This window comes from Enoplosus armatus, chromosome 3 (assembly GCF_043641665.1).
Source record: "Enoplosus armatus isolate fEnoArm2 chromosome 3, fEnoArm2.hap1, whole genome shotgun sequence".
Classification (NCBI taxonomy): domain Eukaryota; kingdom Metazoa; phylum Chordata; class Actinopteri; order Centrarchiformes; family Enoplosidae; genus Enoplosus; species Enoplosus armatus.
In genome coordinates, this window is record NC_092182.1 from 14,869,092 (window position 1) to 14,886,595 (window position 17,504).

At 42.0% G+C, this 17,504-nt stretch overlaps 2 protein-coding genes across 2 annotated transcripts; both read right to left on the reverse strand.

Annotated features, from left to right (window-relative positions):
• Positions 1-363: 363 nt before the first annotated feature.
• Positions 364-7,671, reverse strand: sxph (saxiphilin). Its single transcript, XM_070902607.1, has 17 exons — positions 7,617-7,671; positions 7,085-7,248; positions 5,955-6,054; positions 5,665-5,841; positions 5,397-5,559; positions 5,213-5,277; positions 4,419-4,576; positions 4,123-4,309; positions 3,888-4,036; positions 3,698-3,788; positions 2,771-2,818; positions 2,500-2,682; positions 2,122-2,269; positions 1,718-1,800; positions 1,413-1,597; positions 515-701; positions 364-407 (listed from the first exon to the last, which is right to left on the reverse strand). The coding sequence occupies exons 1-17, from the start codon at positions 7,669-7,671 to the stop codon at positions 364-366; spliced, it is 2,187 nt and encodes a 728-aa protein (XP_070758708.1).
• Positions 7,672-8,196: 525 nt separating this feature from the next.
• On the reverse strand, positions 8,197-16,331 carry sfi1 (SFI1 centrin binding protein). Its single transcript, XM_070902606.1, has 31 exons — positions 16,183-16,331; positions 16,029-16,100; positions 15,778-15,888; positions 15,602-15,696; positions 15,374-15,491; positions 15,178-15,280; positions 14,902-15,058; positions 14,606-14,767; positions 14,423-14,493; positions 14,242-14,334; positions 14,052-14,149; positions 13,801-13,867; positions 13,475-13,605; positions 13,280-13,361; positions 13,017-13,195; positions 12,848-12,923; positions 12,379-12,474; positions 12,209-12,285; positions 11,920-12,022; positions 11,741-11,837; positions 11,413-11,573; positions 11,245-11,319; positions 10,801-10,875; positions 10,513-10,689; positions 10,217-10,422; positions 10,059-10,130; positions 9,696-9,921; positions 9,528-9,594; positions 9,263-9,395; positions 9,075-9,174; positions 8,197-8,333 (listed from the first exon to the last, which is right to left on the reverse strand). Exons 1-31 carry the CDS (start codon positions 16,329-16,331, stop codon positions 8,208-8,210), a joined length of 3,555 nt encoding a protein of 1,184 aa, XP_070758707.1. The 3' UTR covers positions 8,197-8,207.
• Positions 16,332-17,504: the final 1,173 nt, after the last annotated feature.

The following is a 17,504-nucleotide window of genomic DNA, read 5'->3' on the forward strand; positions in this document are numbered from 1 at the left end:
CTTTATGTTTGCACTTTACACAATGCAACATTTTAAGTTATAATGACATCTGAAAGTTGTTGAAGGATTTTCTCAGCCCTCTAACACATTATGTCTGTTAAGACTTGTGGAAAACATGAAAGCAATAATAATGACTGAAGAAAAATGTTATTGCTGATGTTAATGCTGTTGAACTTGAACTCAGGTTTGCACTGAATCCCAACATTTCTTGTGCAAAAGCAGTCAGGTCGGAGAGTTTAGACTTTTCTGTTAACAGGATGACGGTGGTTTGCAGTCATCAGATGAGGACGAAACAAGTTTGTGGATGAAGCGTTGAAGCACTGAGTAGCACAGGGAAATGTAACGTTTCCTTCTGTGTTTCCATTAGAATATGCTGCACACGTCCTGATTACAAAACTCCAAGATATCTGTTGTAAGGAAAATAGATGTAAACATTAGCATAAACAATATGTATGAGGGATAGTTTAATTATATGTTTGACAATCAAGCAAGCGTATTTCCATTGCAGTCGTACCAGAGTGAGTGCAGTTGAAGACAGTTTCTGCATGACTGTAAAACTCCTCTCCGAGGATGGAGCGGTAGTCCATGTGGCTCGTGTGGACAAAACACTGAGTTGCATCTTTGAACAGCAGATCACTTTCTCCGTATTGCTGAGACTCAAAGAGCTTGAACTCAGTGTTTGAGTTGGCTGCCAAAGTTTCCTATAAGGTAGAATTTTAAAAGAGTAAATATCCACTGAAACACTCCCTGTTTACTTTCTACAATGACAAAGATCTTAATTTAACTCGTCTGAAGAAGCAAAGAACTGGATCTTTTGCTGATCAGTTGCTGTGGCAATGTGGTTGTGACTACACCTGCGGTTGGACCAACTGAAATGTGTCCATGTTACAACATAACCAAAAGCTGGCATCAAATATCTGGTTGTTTCTGTTTGCATTCTTGTGTATTTGATCTTTGATCAGATAATTCCTGATTTCAATTGAAATCTTGCTAATTTTAAGACTTGTTTTTAGACTATCTTGTAAGGCTGCTTGTGTTTAGACAACTTAAACATCTGAGAGCTGTGTCTTTTCTTGGAAAATGTGTTTATATTCCTTGAAGTAAATCATCAAACTGTGTCCTGAAATAACCCTGTCCTATAGGCAATAACAAGCATTATGGAGTTTTGCATGATTCTAACTCCACGTTAGTTAAAGACTTTCGTACCTCATCTATCCCAAGCTGCAGCTTTAAGGTTTTATTTTAAGTGGTAGAGGTGCTGCTGAGTCAAAGAGTGAGAGAACTTGAAACACACACTGTTCTTGATGACTTCAGGAGGCGTCATGTCTTGTAGACTGTCCACCATGGCACTAAGTGGGGAAACCCTAATTTAAAACACCCATTCATGAAATAATTTGTTCACATGAGCTGACCTGTGACTTCATGAGGAAGTCGTACACTCGCGCTGTGAGCACCGGCCGTGTCATGATGGTGTTCGGAGGGATGACTCCGAGGTTACAGGTCTCCCACTCTGACAATGGGGCCCGACGACCATCACCACACAGCAGCTCAAAGTCTGACGACGTCCACCCCTCTGCCCAACTGGTGGAACTCAAACCTGAAGAACAACATGACAAAGACATGATGTAACATAAGAAGCACACAGTGTGTGTGTGTGTGTGTGTGTGTGTGTATGTGTATGTGTGTGTATGTCAAAACTTTGTCTTGAATATCTCACTGAGGACGTTGGCAAGAAGGTTGTGCTGCTCAAGGAAGGCCACATCGCCGTAGCTTTTACCACTGGGATCTCCAACCAGACACCTGTGAATAATTAATAAAGGATTAAAGGGTCAGTTCAACCGAATCACATGAAAACATGTTCTCACTTATTAATAGTAGCATCCAGACACACAAAATACAATGGAGATGAAGGCAGAACAATTTTCAGACAAAAAAAATATTCCCTATGACAACAGTTAAAACTACAAATAAAACCAAAACAATCTTAATGGATACCACAAAAGACAAGTGAGAAAATACGCGTCATAGAAAATAATCTTCATAAAAAACTATTTAAACGCTCCACACCAGCAATCACAGATGAACACAAAAGCTCGGGATCAGGTAAGCCACTACTCATACCTTAAAGCCCCCATGTTGCCATAGAAACGCTCATTGTGGTTGTCAGCGCAGCGTTTGGTGGCAGCCTCCCCTGTGCCTCCCATACACACTTTACACAGATTCCCCTGAGAGCCAGGAAGGCAGCCTTTCCAAAACACCTCGTTGTACGCTAAGAAAACACAAAGTGGCACACTGCAACTGCACTGTGTGTGTGAGGCCGACTGCAATCATGAGTTAAAATGCCAATAAGACGAGCAGCTGACAGCACAAAGTGTCACAAGAGGCCACAGCACACAAGAGAAGAGACGAGATGTAACATATTCTTATAGCAAGAGGGTGAATATGAAGTTGAAATCTGGTGTTCAATGAAGCTTTTTCGGACTGATTTTACAACAGTACCTTGGTTTGGATCACAGGGGGAGCTGCTGTTATGCTCCAGGCTCAACGAGTGTCTGTATGGCAGCAGCCAGCCTGCTGGGCTGTACATGTGGCCGTGACAGGAGCGCCGGCCTCCGAGGTTCCCGATGAATACGTTTCTGCTGGAGCGCTTTGCCACCGCTACACCCACCACGGAGGGCAACACTGAGGACAGAGTGAGGACGGTTACAGTGTGAAGACAATAAGCACGTCAGCTGCCAAGATTATTGGTAATTTAACGGCACTGTCTTACCGTCTGTCTCTAAGTGGGTTGATACGTCAGCAGGCACACATTCTCTGCCTGAGAGAGAAGCACAGATCAGATCAAGACTAGGACTGCAGCTTACTTTTACAATAAAATTTAGTTTATAAATTGTCAATAAATTGTGAAAAAGTATGGGTAGAGAACCCACTTAATTTGGAGGCCCTTTATTAGAGTGCTCTGCCTTCAGAAAATGGTCATTGCAATGTCAAATGCCTATTTTGGAAGGCCATTGTTAGAAATAGTTTGAGAAAATATGGGAAAGGTGGATCTTGTATAATAAACCTTTATGTCCATCATTTGTCATATCAACAAGGTACACCATAAGGCTCTGGTTCTACTGATGAAAGATACCCTTTTTCATTATGCATTACTAATCTTGGTTCATGTATTTTTATTATTATTTTTCTTTTAATTTCTATGTACTTGTATTATCATTTATAATTACGATTTTCATCATATATTAGATCATTATGGGCAGTTAAGGCTTGTACATTTTGTCACAATAACTATGTTATTTGTACCTTGCCTTATTATTTGTACATATCAAAAAAAACAAAAACAAAAAGGAAACAGTAAAAATAGATTTCCGACAGCACATTTTCCCATGGTAACATCTTCAATTGCTTATTTTGTCCAACAAACAGTCAAATGTCTTCTGATATAAAAACAGAAACAGCAGCAACTTTATATTTGAGGGGCTGAAACCAGCAAATATATATTGGATATAATGGATATTTTGCTTCATAAGTGACTTTAAAAACTTTCTGTTTATCAAATAATAGATTAAATGACTAATGAAGACCATCAGTCAATAAGAAATATACAGTAGAAAAGACCAACTTGATTCTGGTGTCGCCTCTTTGCCGCTGTGTATAAGTACTTTGAGAATAGAAAACCATGTAAACTGAGTCTCACCATAATATTCTGTGACTACAGGGACGAGACCACATCTTCCAGCGATGAAAGAGTGAGTCGCATCCAGCGAGACGGCGTCCACCTCGTCCCTCTGCAGTAAATGGTGTCAGTGATGTTGGGAGAGTTTTTCAAGAGTGGTTAAACTGTAATATCCAGAAATGCTGTGATTTCTATAACTTGAATGACTTACCTTAATTTTCTCGACACAGTCGCGCATTGAGACCGCTCTAACACACACCAGCGGGTCTGACTTTATACTGAGAGCCCACTGCTCACATTTCTTCTGCTCTGCGTGGCTGATACAGCACCAGCGCACAACACTGTCCTCCAGTGAACTTCCTGCACACAAACAGGTTCAACAAGGTCAGAAAACCATAGCAAGTCTGTTTTGAATATAGAAAATAAAAAAAAGAACAACCACACACCTTCATGTCCAAGACCTTTGAGGAGGGCCACGTAATCCAGCCCCAGCACCTGACTGACGTCCATGTCATCTGGCAGAACAGCTAGTTTATCTGTCACGTCTTTGAAGAGGAGGTCATTTTCTCCAAAAGAAGATGAGTTGAAAAGTTGGAAGCGCTGCCTCTCTCTTCCTCGTTGGCCAAACAGCATCTAAACAACGACAAAGAGCCCTTTAAGAATCCGTTATTGGGGTGAAAGGATGGACATGTAGTGTGGAAGCAAAGCGAGTGAAGTTTGTGGGGAAAAAGTGGGAAAGTACCTGCACCGTCACTAGAAACTTGCGAGCAACCTTACGAAAGTTAAATCTGGTGACTGTGCCGCCTCCTGGACCACGACCCAGATTACAACTCCTGTAGTGGCTGAGAGGAGCTTGCGTGCCGTCTGTACACAGTAACCTGAACTCATCTCGGTCGCTGTCTGAGGGAACAAACACAATGTGAAGAGCAGATGTTACAAAAGTCCAACTAGATGTTATTCAATACTATCAATTATATAAAAACACATATTGTTGTCATGTTGTTTTCCTTGTAATTGACACTGGACCAGTCCATAATTTATCCTTCACTTTTCGACTTCTCTGCTCTGACTAGAAATCTCAATTGCAGCAGGTGTTATTACTGACTCAGGTTGGTGGCAAATTGTGCAGTCAGCTTATTGCAGCTGGTAGTTCATTGGTTATTGTCTCAATCTCAAGCAAATCATATTTCATATTTTAATTGTTTTCAAATTAGCTGAGCAACTGCACAATCTGCAAAAAATCTAAATACCCCCAGAGGTACATTTATACCCCTGGTCGGGAATCACTTTTTTTTTTTTTCTAGTATTTTTGGGACATTTTTGCCTTTATTAAAAGGACAGACAGTAGAGAGCTGACAGGAAATGAAAAGAGAGAGATGAGAGGGAAGATTTGCAACAGAAATCCCTGGCTGGACTCAAACCGGAGACGTTGCAATGACATGGTCACTATCTTAAACCCCTCGGCCACCAGGTCACAACTGTAACAGAAGAAATGAAAAGTAAGATACTATAGAGGTCCATTGGAAGACAGTTTACCTCCAATACTTTCAAGAGCTAAATGGTCCACAAATGCAACATCTCCTGCCCGGCTCCTGAGACATCTGTGACAGAGCAAAAGAGGCATCAGAAGAAGTTAATTTCGATGCTGTTTTGACTGTTTTAAATGTAGCAAGTGTGTGTCGTAAGTTTGAGAGCTTGTTGATCCTTTGCTGAGCCTGACCTGAGGGCCCCTTGGCTGTTGTAGAAGGGCTCACTGTGGGACGTTTCACAGTGGTAATTCTTCTGGCGAATGTAGGACTTCTGGCCTTGGCACAGAGCGCACAGAGGTGGTGCCATGGCAGCAGCTCCAGGAATACAGCTGGCACTGAAAAAGGCACTGACGTCTGTTCCAGAGGAGAAAAACAAGTCAGGGGATCGAAAAACCAGAGGCCTAGAAATGACAAAAGAGAGGGAAGAAACTTCCACACTGGACTGTTTTCGCTCATTACCCTGACTGAGCGGCTGCTCCTTTGACCAGCTCAGGTAGTTGCGGGACAGCAGGAAGCCGAGCGGGAGACTCCATCCAGCCGTCCATCGAACCCCACTGTGACAGCTCCTGAGGCCCTGCAGGGATCGTATGTCCAGACTGCTGTTTCTCACCACAGCCACAGACAGAATACAGCCTCCTGCAGGACTCGGCGTAGACACAGGTGGACATACACAGACAGGTATACTGACTCAGACACTCAGTGCTGAAGGGACACGCTGAAGCGTCTCAGAAATGTGAAATCAAACCTACCGTCACTGTATATCTCCTTGGCGATGACAACGAGGCCAAACTGCTTCACAGCAGAATAAACTTCTCCTGCGTCTAACGTCACTATATCAGCACGGTTAGCCTGAAACAAAGACTTAATGCAGTGAGTCTTCGGGTCCATCAGGGTTCATACAACTTTGAAGGCTTTCATTATACAAAATCACCCAAGAGAAAATAGTCATACAACACATTTGCAGATACAGTACAACATCTAATATAATCAAGGAAGGGTTTCCATCACCCTGAGACATTTTGTTGAGACACTTTTTCATTTGTGATGGAGGTCTTTATGAAAACAGTATCAATCAATAGCTTTGGCTCTTCCTGGTTTTGATATTTTCTCCCATTTCTCGTCTCAACCTCTGGCACTGTGAAGTTATCATCAAGAATAGAGATAAACCGATAAACCTGCAGGGTATCAGCGTACATATGTTGGCTGACAAGTGACAAGAAATTGTAGTACAAAAACTATGTTTGAGGTTATCTAGAAACAGTGTCTGTCCATCAGGCAACACTGACAAGTTGATTTTTAACTCTGACACACCTTGCTCACAATTCTTTAACAACAAATATAAGGGATCCTGATCAAAAAAGTTTGTTTCAAAATAAATATTATCTGATTTTATCAGATTTTTTTAAACTCTCAAATGTTTATATCAGCCTCAAAAATTCAGTATCGGTCGAGCTCTAAACAAAGTGTTTGGCCTTATTCATTGTTGCCTGTAGCTTTACAAACCCCGACCTGATCCGCCCTACAGGACAAGTCATCTGTCAGACTTTATACAACACATTTATCCGTATGTCAATAACACTGAAAAGAGTAGAAATCCACTTGAGTATTTGATTCAAAACATTTCAACATACATCTGTTTTCTACACGTCTATTCTCTTTTCCAACTCAGGTTTTTACTTTCAATTCATTTCTGAGACTTACAGAAATCCACCTTGGCATTAAGAGGTTTTTAGTGTATTGTACCTGTAGTGTATTTTAGTGTCAAGAAAATGGTTCATTGTTTGAATTTAAGCTGTAATACACATAAAAACACACACACAAACAATGATCTCTTTGTCCTTTGAGCACCTTTTTGCTAAATTTATGAAGAATGACTCACCCTGATCCTGTCGATGCAGTCAGTCGTGCTGGACGCTCGAATGCACGAGAGTCTGGCAAAAGCTGCCACAGCAGCTGGCGGCAGCACTGCCACCAGAGCTTTAGCTAGTTCTGCACACTTCCTTTGCTCAGGATCTGACACTGTGCACCACCGCATCTTCTTAGCTAACATGCAAGGAATAGTTCCAACAGTTCATCACAAGATGACATATACATTTTGTAAATAAAGAATTAGTCAACTTTATGCATAATCATGTTTTTGTAAGATGCAGGTATAGAATTCATTTCATTAAGTAAGAAAACCTAAAGCCAACTTTGCTTTTTGGTAAACTTTGAAATGATTTTACAACATTTATAATGTTTTAAATCAGTTTTAATGTCCACAAAAAGGTCCAATAACAGGGCAACAATCTTGCCATCAACAACCAAACGCAAATGTCTACAAAAGAATAAAAAGACACAGCGAGACTCAATATGAGCACAATATAACTTAACAATGTAAGGAAATAAACTAGTTCAGAAACAAAACTTACCCCTGGTGCAACAGACAAAGAGGAAAAAGAGTAAAATGGCATAAAGTCCTCTCATTCTGCTCTGTCGTCGATCAAATCTGTCTCATGTAGTCTGCAGAGCACAACGGACAGCAGCTGTCCTTTCTGTTCGTCTGAAACCCTCGATACTCCTGCATGGACTTTCCAAAGCATTACAGGCTCTAGTACTAACGGATAAATAGAAAACATCTTGCGCAAGGGCAGATCCTCTGAAAACAGTAAAGTGACTTTTTTTCTCCACACATATGGAAAATATTTAGCACCATCTGTCACTAGGACGACCCCTAGCCGGCATTTTCGTAGATTTTAAGTGTAGATGTAGCCATGAAAGCTGCTGTAATGTTTTTGGATATGCTCAGCCAATTTTATGTCAGTTTACATGATATTTAACAAGAATACATATCAACACGTGGACACGAGCAGTAGAGGATTAAATGTTCAATCTAAAAAGCAAAATATGCATCAGCTGGCGAACAGTTTTCTTCTTTGTCGGTCTTCATGTTATTTTAACAGTCCAAACGATCAGCAGGTGCAATCACTTTTGGAGCACATGAGGACTTGAGCTATTTCCTGTCATGTTGTAAACACAGAGTAATCCGTGAGGACAGTCTGTAAATGCTGGATTCTCTCGGCGTGCAGCAGCATGGCTGGTTTCCGTTTTGCCAGTTCAGCAGATAGTCTGTCGATGCGCTCCTCCAGCTGTGAACATCAGAAAACATCAACTGTGACACAGGTTAAATAAGTGTGAGCAGCAGATGATTTATTGTCCTCAAAAGAATGCATGTAAAATTTAAGGCATCAGTGTAAGTCTATTGGGAAGTTAGCTGGAAATAACGTTCCTCGTGATCAGCACCTCACAAACCCATCTCACTTTCCATAATTAAAGAAACTCTGACAGTTTCAGAATACAGAGCAATACAGAAAGTATTTCCACTGATCACACAGCTTTTTAACAGTTATTTTTCACTCTGGTCAAAGAGTGCAGATACAGCATGTTTTTTGTTTTTTCTCATTTCTATTATTATTTGTTATTTACATTTACATTTATTTAGTTGTACTTACAAGAGGTTTTACACTTTGAATAAAGATGTGATAAATCATGCTTCAAGAACCTAAATCACCATGACTCGCGGGCCATTAACTAACAAAACATGTGTTTTCAAAGTATTGACGGTTTAGATAAGAAACTATTTAATACAAAAAAGATTAAGATACACTTGATTGATGTTCTTTAATCTCAATGCTGATGTTTGAAACTGTGTTGAGTTTCAAAACATCAACAATAAAGTTTTGGGATGCAACAACTAAATCAGGACTGTGTCTTTAAGAAACTAATGATACAGTTTCATATCTAAAGTCTAAACTACAAATTTAAGTGCTAAATTAAGTGTTGTTTCCTGTTTAAAATAAAACAATGACCAAATTATCTCATCTCCTTACCTCCGTCAACTCTTGACAAACAGCAGTTTTTTCCATTTCTTCGTCCTTTCCGCTGGTCTGCAGCCAACTTTGTAATACCTCTTTCAGTTTTTGCCATGCCCTGAGGAGACACACGCCATCAAACATCACTTACTATGTAGACAGTGTGTTCAACAAGACTGGAAAAACTGGTCTCACAGATTTCTTACCGGAGCTGCTTCCTGTCCTGTTGGTATGTCTTCATGTCCAGCTGGATGCTGAGCAGCTCTCTGGTCAGATCTGAAGTTGGATCAGTCGCTGCATCTTCTACAGTTTCTCCATTGGATGCTCCCAGACGTACGTCTTGAACACCAAAAACACAACCAAACTTTGTTTAGACCCTGGCATTTGCCATGTTGTGCATAATCCGAGCTAGACAATCATGTTATTTTATAATGAATAAAAAAAATAGCCCATACTGAGGAAGTAAGATACCTGGATAAGCTGATGAGTGCTGATTAAAGGGAGGCACAAGTGGAGCTGAGCTCCTGGTCTTCCCCAACTTGGAAGAAAAAAAAAAAGAGACAATATAACCAGACAAGTTATTTAATTCAGCACTGAATGCAGAGTGATATCTGTCCAAGTCAAACAGGTGATTATTACTGTATCTTCTGTCCCGGTGGTCATGAAAGCAGAGGGGGGTAAAAGAACGTCTTGGTTTTCCTGAGGAGGATCCATAGTGGAGATGTGACGGTCAGAGGGTGACACATGAGATATGATGATGCTCTGGTGTGTGGAGACTTTAGCAGGATGGAGGCAGGACAACACTGCATGACGGCCTTCCTGTGAAGGACAACTGGTGCTGGTGACGGCAGACTGCTTTATGGGGCTAGAAAACAAGAGAAAAAGCTTTTGTCAGTGGCCTTCTGCTGAGTGAGAAAGATTTTTAACACAATGTTTCTGATTTGAAATGTGTAGCATCTAAAAATAATGTAATGTATGTCAGTTATGAAAAAAAACTGTTACTTTATTTTCAGTGGAGACTCAAACAGTTCCTCGCAGCGCCGTGGCTGACGTCGAGGAGTACGGCTGAGCAGTCTGGAAAAAAAAAACATGAAGAACTCTGTAAGACTGTGTCCATGTGTTGAACACAGATTCACAGCCTGTCGGGGGCTCAGACTCACAGCTCGCCAAGCCCTCCGTCTTCAGCTTCCTGCTTCTCTGAGTCAGACGGAGAGACACTCTTCAATCCAGGCACAGTCAAACAGAAGGTCACACTCTTTTTCGGCGGTTGCCCTTTGACCTCTTGCTCTCTTCGGGGTTTGCTAAGCGCCCGCTGCTTCCACCGCATGGCACAGCGCTTAACCACTCTCTGGAGATGTCGTGACCTCTGCAGGACACACGCAGACTCGATGAAATGATACTCAGATTTCTGAAGTGAGATGAAATGTACTCAACTCACACACACACAGATACCCACCTGCTCTTGGCTGTGTTGCGTCAGGCTCGTTGTGAGGTCGTTCATGTGAGCAGCATATGTGAGGATGCATGTCACGCCCTCCCTCAGCAGCTGGTCTCTGTACACCTGTGCAGCTCTGGCTGCCTGCTCTTGTTTCCTGCGCTGCTCCGTGACCCACAGCCTCCATCCCCACAACACCTGCAGCAGGTTCACAAAACAACGTCAAGATGTGCTCAGCCGCATAAGCACCAGTTCTACAATTCAGTGCTGAGTTGTGCAGCGAGAGAAGAATGTGCGGGCAGGTGTTACCTTGGCCTGAAGAGTGAGGGACCAGTGCCAGAGCGCTCGCTCCGTCTGCTTAGCTTCTCTCCGTCTGTGCTGCAGCTGTCAGCAGGAAGGAAAACAAAGTCACGGCCAGTTTATCGGCACCAAATCACACCACACGCATATCGGTCTGACCTTGATATCTACTTATACGGATGTTCTATATAGAAAGCTGAACTATTTGCAAAATCAGAGCAGCAGGGGCAGAGATATCCTGACGTTTATTGGATCAAGCTACAAAAACGCTGGATCCTTAGTTTCAATAATGCATCAGTTAACTTTACAAAGCTCCTCCAGAGCCACAGAGGACATTATACAGCCGTTTTTACTGTTTGGGTCGCGCTCCTCATGACAAGTAAAGTGAAAAATATGTAAAATCAGTGGCATTTAAGAGGTCAAAATGTTTGTGTAAAAAGAATATTAACAAACCTTTATTTTCCACTGTTCAAAGTATGTCTCGTACACCTTTAATCTCAGCAAAAAGAGTCCCTGTCGCTTCATTGCCTGCGAAGTAATCCCATTTAAAAAAAATCACGTTACAGCATGAAGTAAAGCATGTGGATGTATATAACAGTTAAGGGATAATGAAATTACAACCTTATTTTTCTGATGTTGGTAGTGATGCTTATTCCATGCATTCAGTGCTTTAGAAAGGATGTTGGACTCATGGTGCTGTCTGGCTTTTTCCATGCACATCCTCTCCCTCCGAGCCTCCCTGGTTTGCTTCCTCCATTGTCTGAAAGACCGCAGCAGCCGCACTAAACACAGAAGACATAGAGTTTAGAACAATTCGGCTACACGTGCCTAATCTTAACAGCAGAATTCTGACCCAAAATGAACATAATAGTTGTCAAATCAAAAATAAACATTGAAAGAGTCCTGAAACTGGACTGCATGTGGTCATTGTAAGGAGTTCTGCTGTTACCTTGATTTATGGACCTCTGAGCCTTGTGAACTGCTTCCCCCTGCTGGTGGCGCTTTGACACGGCACGTGTTGTTGCTTCTTTCCAAGCAAGAAACACCTTGACAGATTTAGTGCAAAGAAAGCAATGAGCAAAGGGTCCAACAAAAAGGGATAACTATGACAGCAGACTGCTTTATAACCTTGAGCTGAAGGAAATGCTGAAAGTGATTCTGTGCTCGTCGCTCCATGAGCCCGACCTCTGACAGCAGCACCGCGTTCTCTCTCCAAACAGACAGAACGTTCCTGGAGAGAGACGTTATTGAGACTGAGGAGATAAAGCTGACACGAATCATTCAGATAGAGACAATGGGAAACAGATAGTAAGTCAGTGACACAGTGTTTTATTGCCCATACACCAGTGGTTTCCTATTAAAGAAATTAAAGAAATTCAAACATATATATACATAATCTAGTATCTGTGTTTAATACCTGAGAAAGTTCTGTCTTTGTTGTCTGTACAGTTCCTCTGCATGACCATAGATCTGAGACATCTGTAGGTGGTGTGTCTGTGAACACAGCAGGCCACAGTGTATCAGCTTTAACATTGTCTTTGTTACTCCAAACTGAAGAAATCATGTGATTACAAAATGCTGATGTACCTTCCAGGCCACAAACGTGTGTTTGAGAAGTTTAACTTCGTGGTAACGCTGCATCTGCTTCAGTCTGCTTTTCTTCACTCGATGGCTCTGAACAAACTGACCAAACACACAAGACCCACTTAACACACACACACACACACAAACAGATAACTGTGCATCTGATTTGTGTTGCTATCTGTACCACTGCTTCCTTGATTTTCTTAAAAACATATGAATATAAAAATTGGATTCTAACGCATGGGAGCGGTGCTATAATCCAATGATACCCTTTTAAATGAGACGCATGTGTAGGTCTTGTAATATTTAACAAAGTGTTTCTGGGATACAAACAACAGGCTACATGGTGACACATCCGTGCTCTGGTCTCATTGAGACACTATGCAGGCTGCCAGAGAACAGCACAGAAGAAGAGCAAAACAGGTCTGTTTCTGTCTTTTTTTTTAAACCTTGATCCAAATACTATAGTCACCTTTTTCCATTTTTCCACAGCCCATCTCATGCAGCGCAGGTCACCCTGACGACACGCCTGTTGCTCTCGATTTCTCCTGACGTGCAAACAAATGTGTTCAAAAATATGTAAGAGAACAGTGAGTTCACCACTTAACTCAAACACTTGAGCAGCACTTAGTTTGCTTCACCTGTGTCGTATCTTGGTGCTGTTGTCCCTCCACTGCGTCACGGTGTTGTGAAGCAGTCTGTGCAGGTACAGACGATCTGAAGCCTCCCGTTTCTCCTCCTCGTTGATCTGCTGCTCTGTCCGCTGCCTCCAGCGAGCCCAGGCTCTCTGCAAGTGGCACCGCTCCTCGTGGAGAAATGCCTGATAACAGCGAGTTATCTGTCAGTATCTGATACGTCATCAGCAACATGCAGTAGTTTCAGTTTCCATTTACAGCCAGCATACCATCCGCTCAGAAAGCATCTGCTCCTTGTGCTTCTCTGATTGTTCCCACCAGTTGTAAAACACCCAAGAGTGCTGACGCTGCCTGATAACAACAGAAATCACAGAAATCTTGTAGAGACAGAAGGGTCGACTCTGCTTGGTTTGTAAATTAACTACAGCACAAGAACAAATTGGGGGGTTTGGGTGGGAACTCACTGATTATAGCCTTCTGCCTTGCGTCTTCTCTGTTTATGGCGTCTTCTCTGCAGAGTAAACTCAACCCACGAGTTGAAACACCGAGGCAACCTGTGTTCAGCAAACCACATGTCTGCACGATGCTCCAATTCCTGCAGAAAAACGTGATGCTTTTTAAACTAAACGCAGGAATTAGACTAACAGAGATATCATTACATTTTGAAGGAATTTATAAACTGTGATATCATGGTGGAATTGTATTCAGAATATCCTTAGAATATATATAGTAATGTGTCCTGTATCTCTGCTCTGTATCTATTGCTCGCATATTGGACCTAAATAAATACCTGCATGTGTCTCTGTTCAGCATGTTTGTCTCTCCAGTGGTGGAAACACCTGCTCAACAGGGACGTGCTGTAAAGAGAAAAACAAATTCAAGTCCAAATTTAAATCCAAATAATCCAAACAGGAATAATTTTATTTGGAATAAGCAATATGTTTGTAGCTTGAATGCTACAACATGAAGCAATTCATATATTTTTCACTCTAGGGCAAACATAGCTACAGGGAGGGATTTGGGAAATGTAAATAAAAGCACCTGTGGTTAGTCAATGCCATTTCTGCGAAGGGTTGGAAACTCTTGTCTTCAGCCTCCTCCAGACGGTCCTGCCACAGCCTCCAATACTTACTTGCCACCTGTGAAAAACATTAAACCTTTAAAAACAGTACTCATAGTATGTCATGTATGACACTGTACGTACTAGGATGATAGAAAGCTCATCAATTACAGTTTGATGATAATGTTGGACAGCCATGTTGTTGTTCAGTCGGAGTGTTTTGTTCCAGATGACGTTAAGACAAAGTCCCTGCAATCCAGCACGCTGCATCAAGAACACACAGTGATCAATACGTTAAAAAGATCGCACTCTCTACTTGAATGCAATCGCCTGTTTTGTTTTGGGATCCTACCAGTAGATGATGATGATGATGTTGACTTGCAATCCTGTTTCTTTCAGCCTCCTCTCTGCACAACGTGACATCTACTGACGAGCTCAGGATTTAAAACAACTATACTGACAATTACAAGCCCTCACTATCCCTCAGTGGACGATTTATGATGCTGTAGTTTGTTTTATGTTTGGATTAGGATACAAGCTCTCCAGCGCTCCAGTGCTCTGCGCTGGGTACTCTGTACGGCCAAATGACCTGCAGCTTGCAAACGGTCATCCGCGCTCTGTTTGCGATGCAACGCGCTGCTCCACTTACTCCAACACGTCATCACTAGGCGGAGATGACAGGCACGCTGAGCCACAGCTACAAAGGAATTGTAAGAGAAAATTGTATTCATCAAGCTTAAAAAAGTGAACAAGCAGTTGATATACATGAGAAGTAAAGTATGAATGAGCTTGTGGTTTATATCAAATGAACAAAGACGGGTGTATAACGACCTTGCGACTTTTTCTTGGTTTGGAGACAGGACACGTATATTTTCCAACGATGTAATGTTTTTCTTTTCAGTCCGAGGATGAAGTAAACTGCAGCTTTGGATTCTTTCTCTTTCTGGCAACAAGCAGCTGTGTGCATTTCTTTCCACTGAAGCCACATCTTTGACAAAAAGAAGAAATAAAAATAGAAGTTCACACGTCACCACACACCATATAGAAGAAGAAGCTCAATATTCATCACACATAATGTTGACATGATGTCTTGGATCATGTCTTTACCCTGCTCTGTAAAGTTAGCGCCCTCTGTTTAAGGGCTTGGTCCTCTAAAGTGTGAAAGTCTTGTTGCTGCTGCAGCCTCGTCTGCCACAAGCTCCATGCAGATCTGCACAGGTGAAAAAACACAGTGCAAAACTAATAATCCGCTAACTTTTAAAAAAGCAAAGGTCTGTAATTTTGTAAATACAAATGATCTTACTGCAGAGTTGCGAGTCTGTTCTGCTCGAGGGAAGATTCAAGCATTCTGCTCTTCATTCGCCTCATCTCTGTGAAAACCTCCCATCTGTCCAAAACCACACGCATCCGTTGCCTGTCAGCTAATTAAGGAAACAAAGAGATTAGTGACAAAACAGCTGCTTGTGATATCTAACAAAACATACGGCTTTAAGGGTAAGATACAGTCTCATCGTATGTGCCAAAATCGTACCAAATGATTGAGCATTTTGGACTTTGCTCTTCTCTTCCATCTGCAATGACGTAAACGTTCGCCAGCTGTGGAAGGCCAAGTTATACAGATAATACCTGAAACACAAAATACATCATTAGCAGACACAATCACTGTGTGTGACCAGCTCACTGAGGTACAGGACGGTATGTAGGTACCTGTAGTGACACTCTGCCCGCATTGTGAGACCCCACTCCCTCCTGGACGTCCACCACTCGTCTCTCCATCCTTCAAAGGCTCGTCTCAAGACCACACTGTTATAGTGGGACCTGCAACATGCAATATTCAGAGCTCAGGCTCAGGTAGGACTTTTGAAAGTGGCAAACAGAGTGTGATCCTAGCTTTAAAGATGTTTTATACATTTCACATTTCAACAACTCCAGTTTGCAAAATGAGTGTAACATGTTACTTGGCTTTATGAGGAAGAACTCGGCCAAAGGTATTCTGTATCCATATCTTCAGGAACTTCCTTGCCAAGTGCCTGCGGTGGTTGAAAAAGTTCGTCTAAATTATAAATGATAAAAGTAGTAAGCTGAAATACAGTAAATTAAGTGGCTCAGCACCTTATTCTCAGCTCCTTGAGTCTTCCACCTTTGTTCCAGCTGTATCCGACTCTATAAGGAACCCTTCTGGTCTGAACTTTGCGGATTAGTTTTGTTTCGCTGCTTGGTCGAGGTCTTACTGGATCTGGCTTTCTGGCGTTACTTTGCATTATATCAAATCAAGCCACTAGTGTACAGAACTGTGGAACCACAACATCGCATTGGAAATAAAAGCAACAAAGACCAACGGGGGCCCTTTGCATCTTTCATCAATGTGAAGAAATTGTTTGGGTAACTAAGTGCCGCGCGTTTGTTTTTCCTTGTCACGTGAACGCGGGTGTGACACCGGGGTCCGTTCCAGACACAGTTGTCAATGGCAACAGGCAGTGCCGATGCTCTGCGCAGTACACGCTGCACTAAATTCAGGTTGTGGGCGTTAAATGCGTCTCTCTGGCGTTATCACACACTTTAATAATATTTTCAGTCTGGAACTGAGGTAATGGGTATAAGACTTTAGTCTCTATACGAGAGTTTAAATTGTGACATATGAAATCTCGCTGCGCCGTACAGAGTACTACAAGTCAGGAACGTACCCAGGGTCCTTTCAGTGTATCGGCTACTCGCAATGTTCTTCCTGGACAGCCCGTGAGGGCGGGGTCTCACATTTACACAAAGAAGCTTCGGAAGACGGCTATGACAGAGAAACAAATCGGGCAAACCCCAAGACAAAGAATAGCTGTCCCAAATAGTGCCTCATTAAGGTTCTACCTTTTGTGTAGGTTATACCCCTACAAAGCAAGTTAGATTTTTGCAAAGATGTATTAGTTCTATATCATAGGTCCATATTATGGTTTAAATATTAAAATTAAACACCACCGACGCACACCAGACTATTTAAAATTCTACAAAGGCGCGATGGGCACAATGTAATCTTTCCTAGGACCTTCTTAAAGCGGTGATGAAAATTGCTGCTACGACTTAGAAAACAGAGAAAGAGCAGACAATTATTTGAGATTACACAGTCTCCGTGTGAATTAATTTGTAATTTGGACCTGTGTTATTGTGTTTAGTTACCCCAGTATAGTGTGCGTTTGCTGAAATCACTGCAACAACTCAACCGGTTTAAGATTTGATAGTCGCTGGGTGGGCATTATCCCCATTCCCCAGCTAGTTAGCTAGCTAGCTAAAGGTGCTAGGTTTGCTAGCTAGCTAACTAACGTGAACTGCCGCTGCTTGGCTGTTAGCAACCAGTATTCCACGCAGCATTCAAACGTGAGTAAGTTCGTCGTTTGTGTTTTTCTAAATGTACTAGCTAGACAGTTGTTTGTACATATTTCATACCA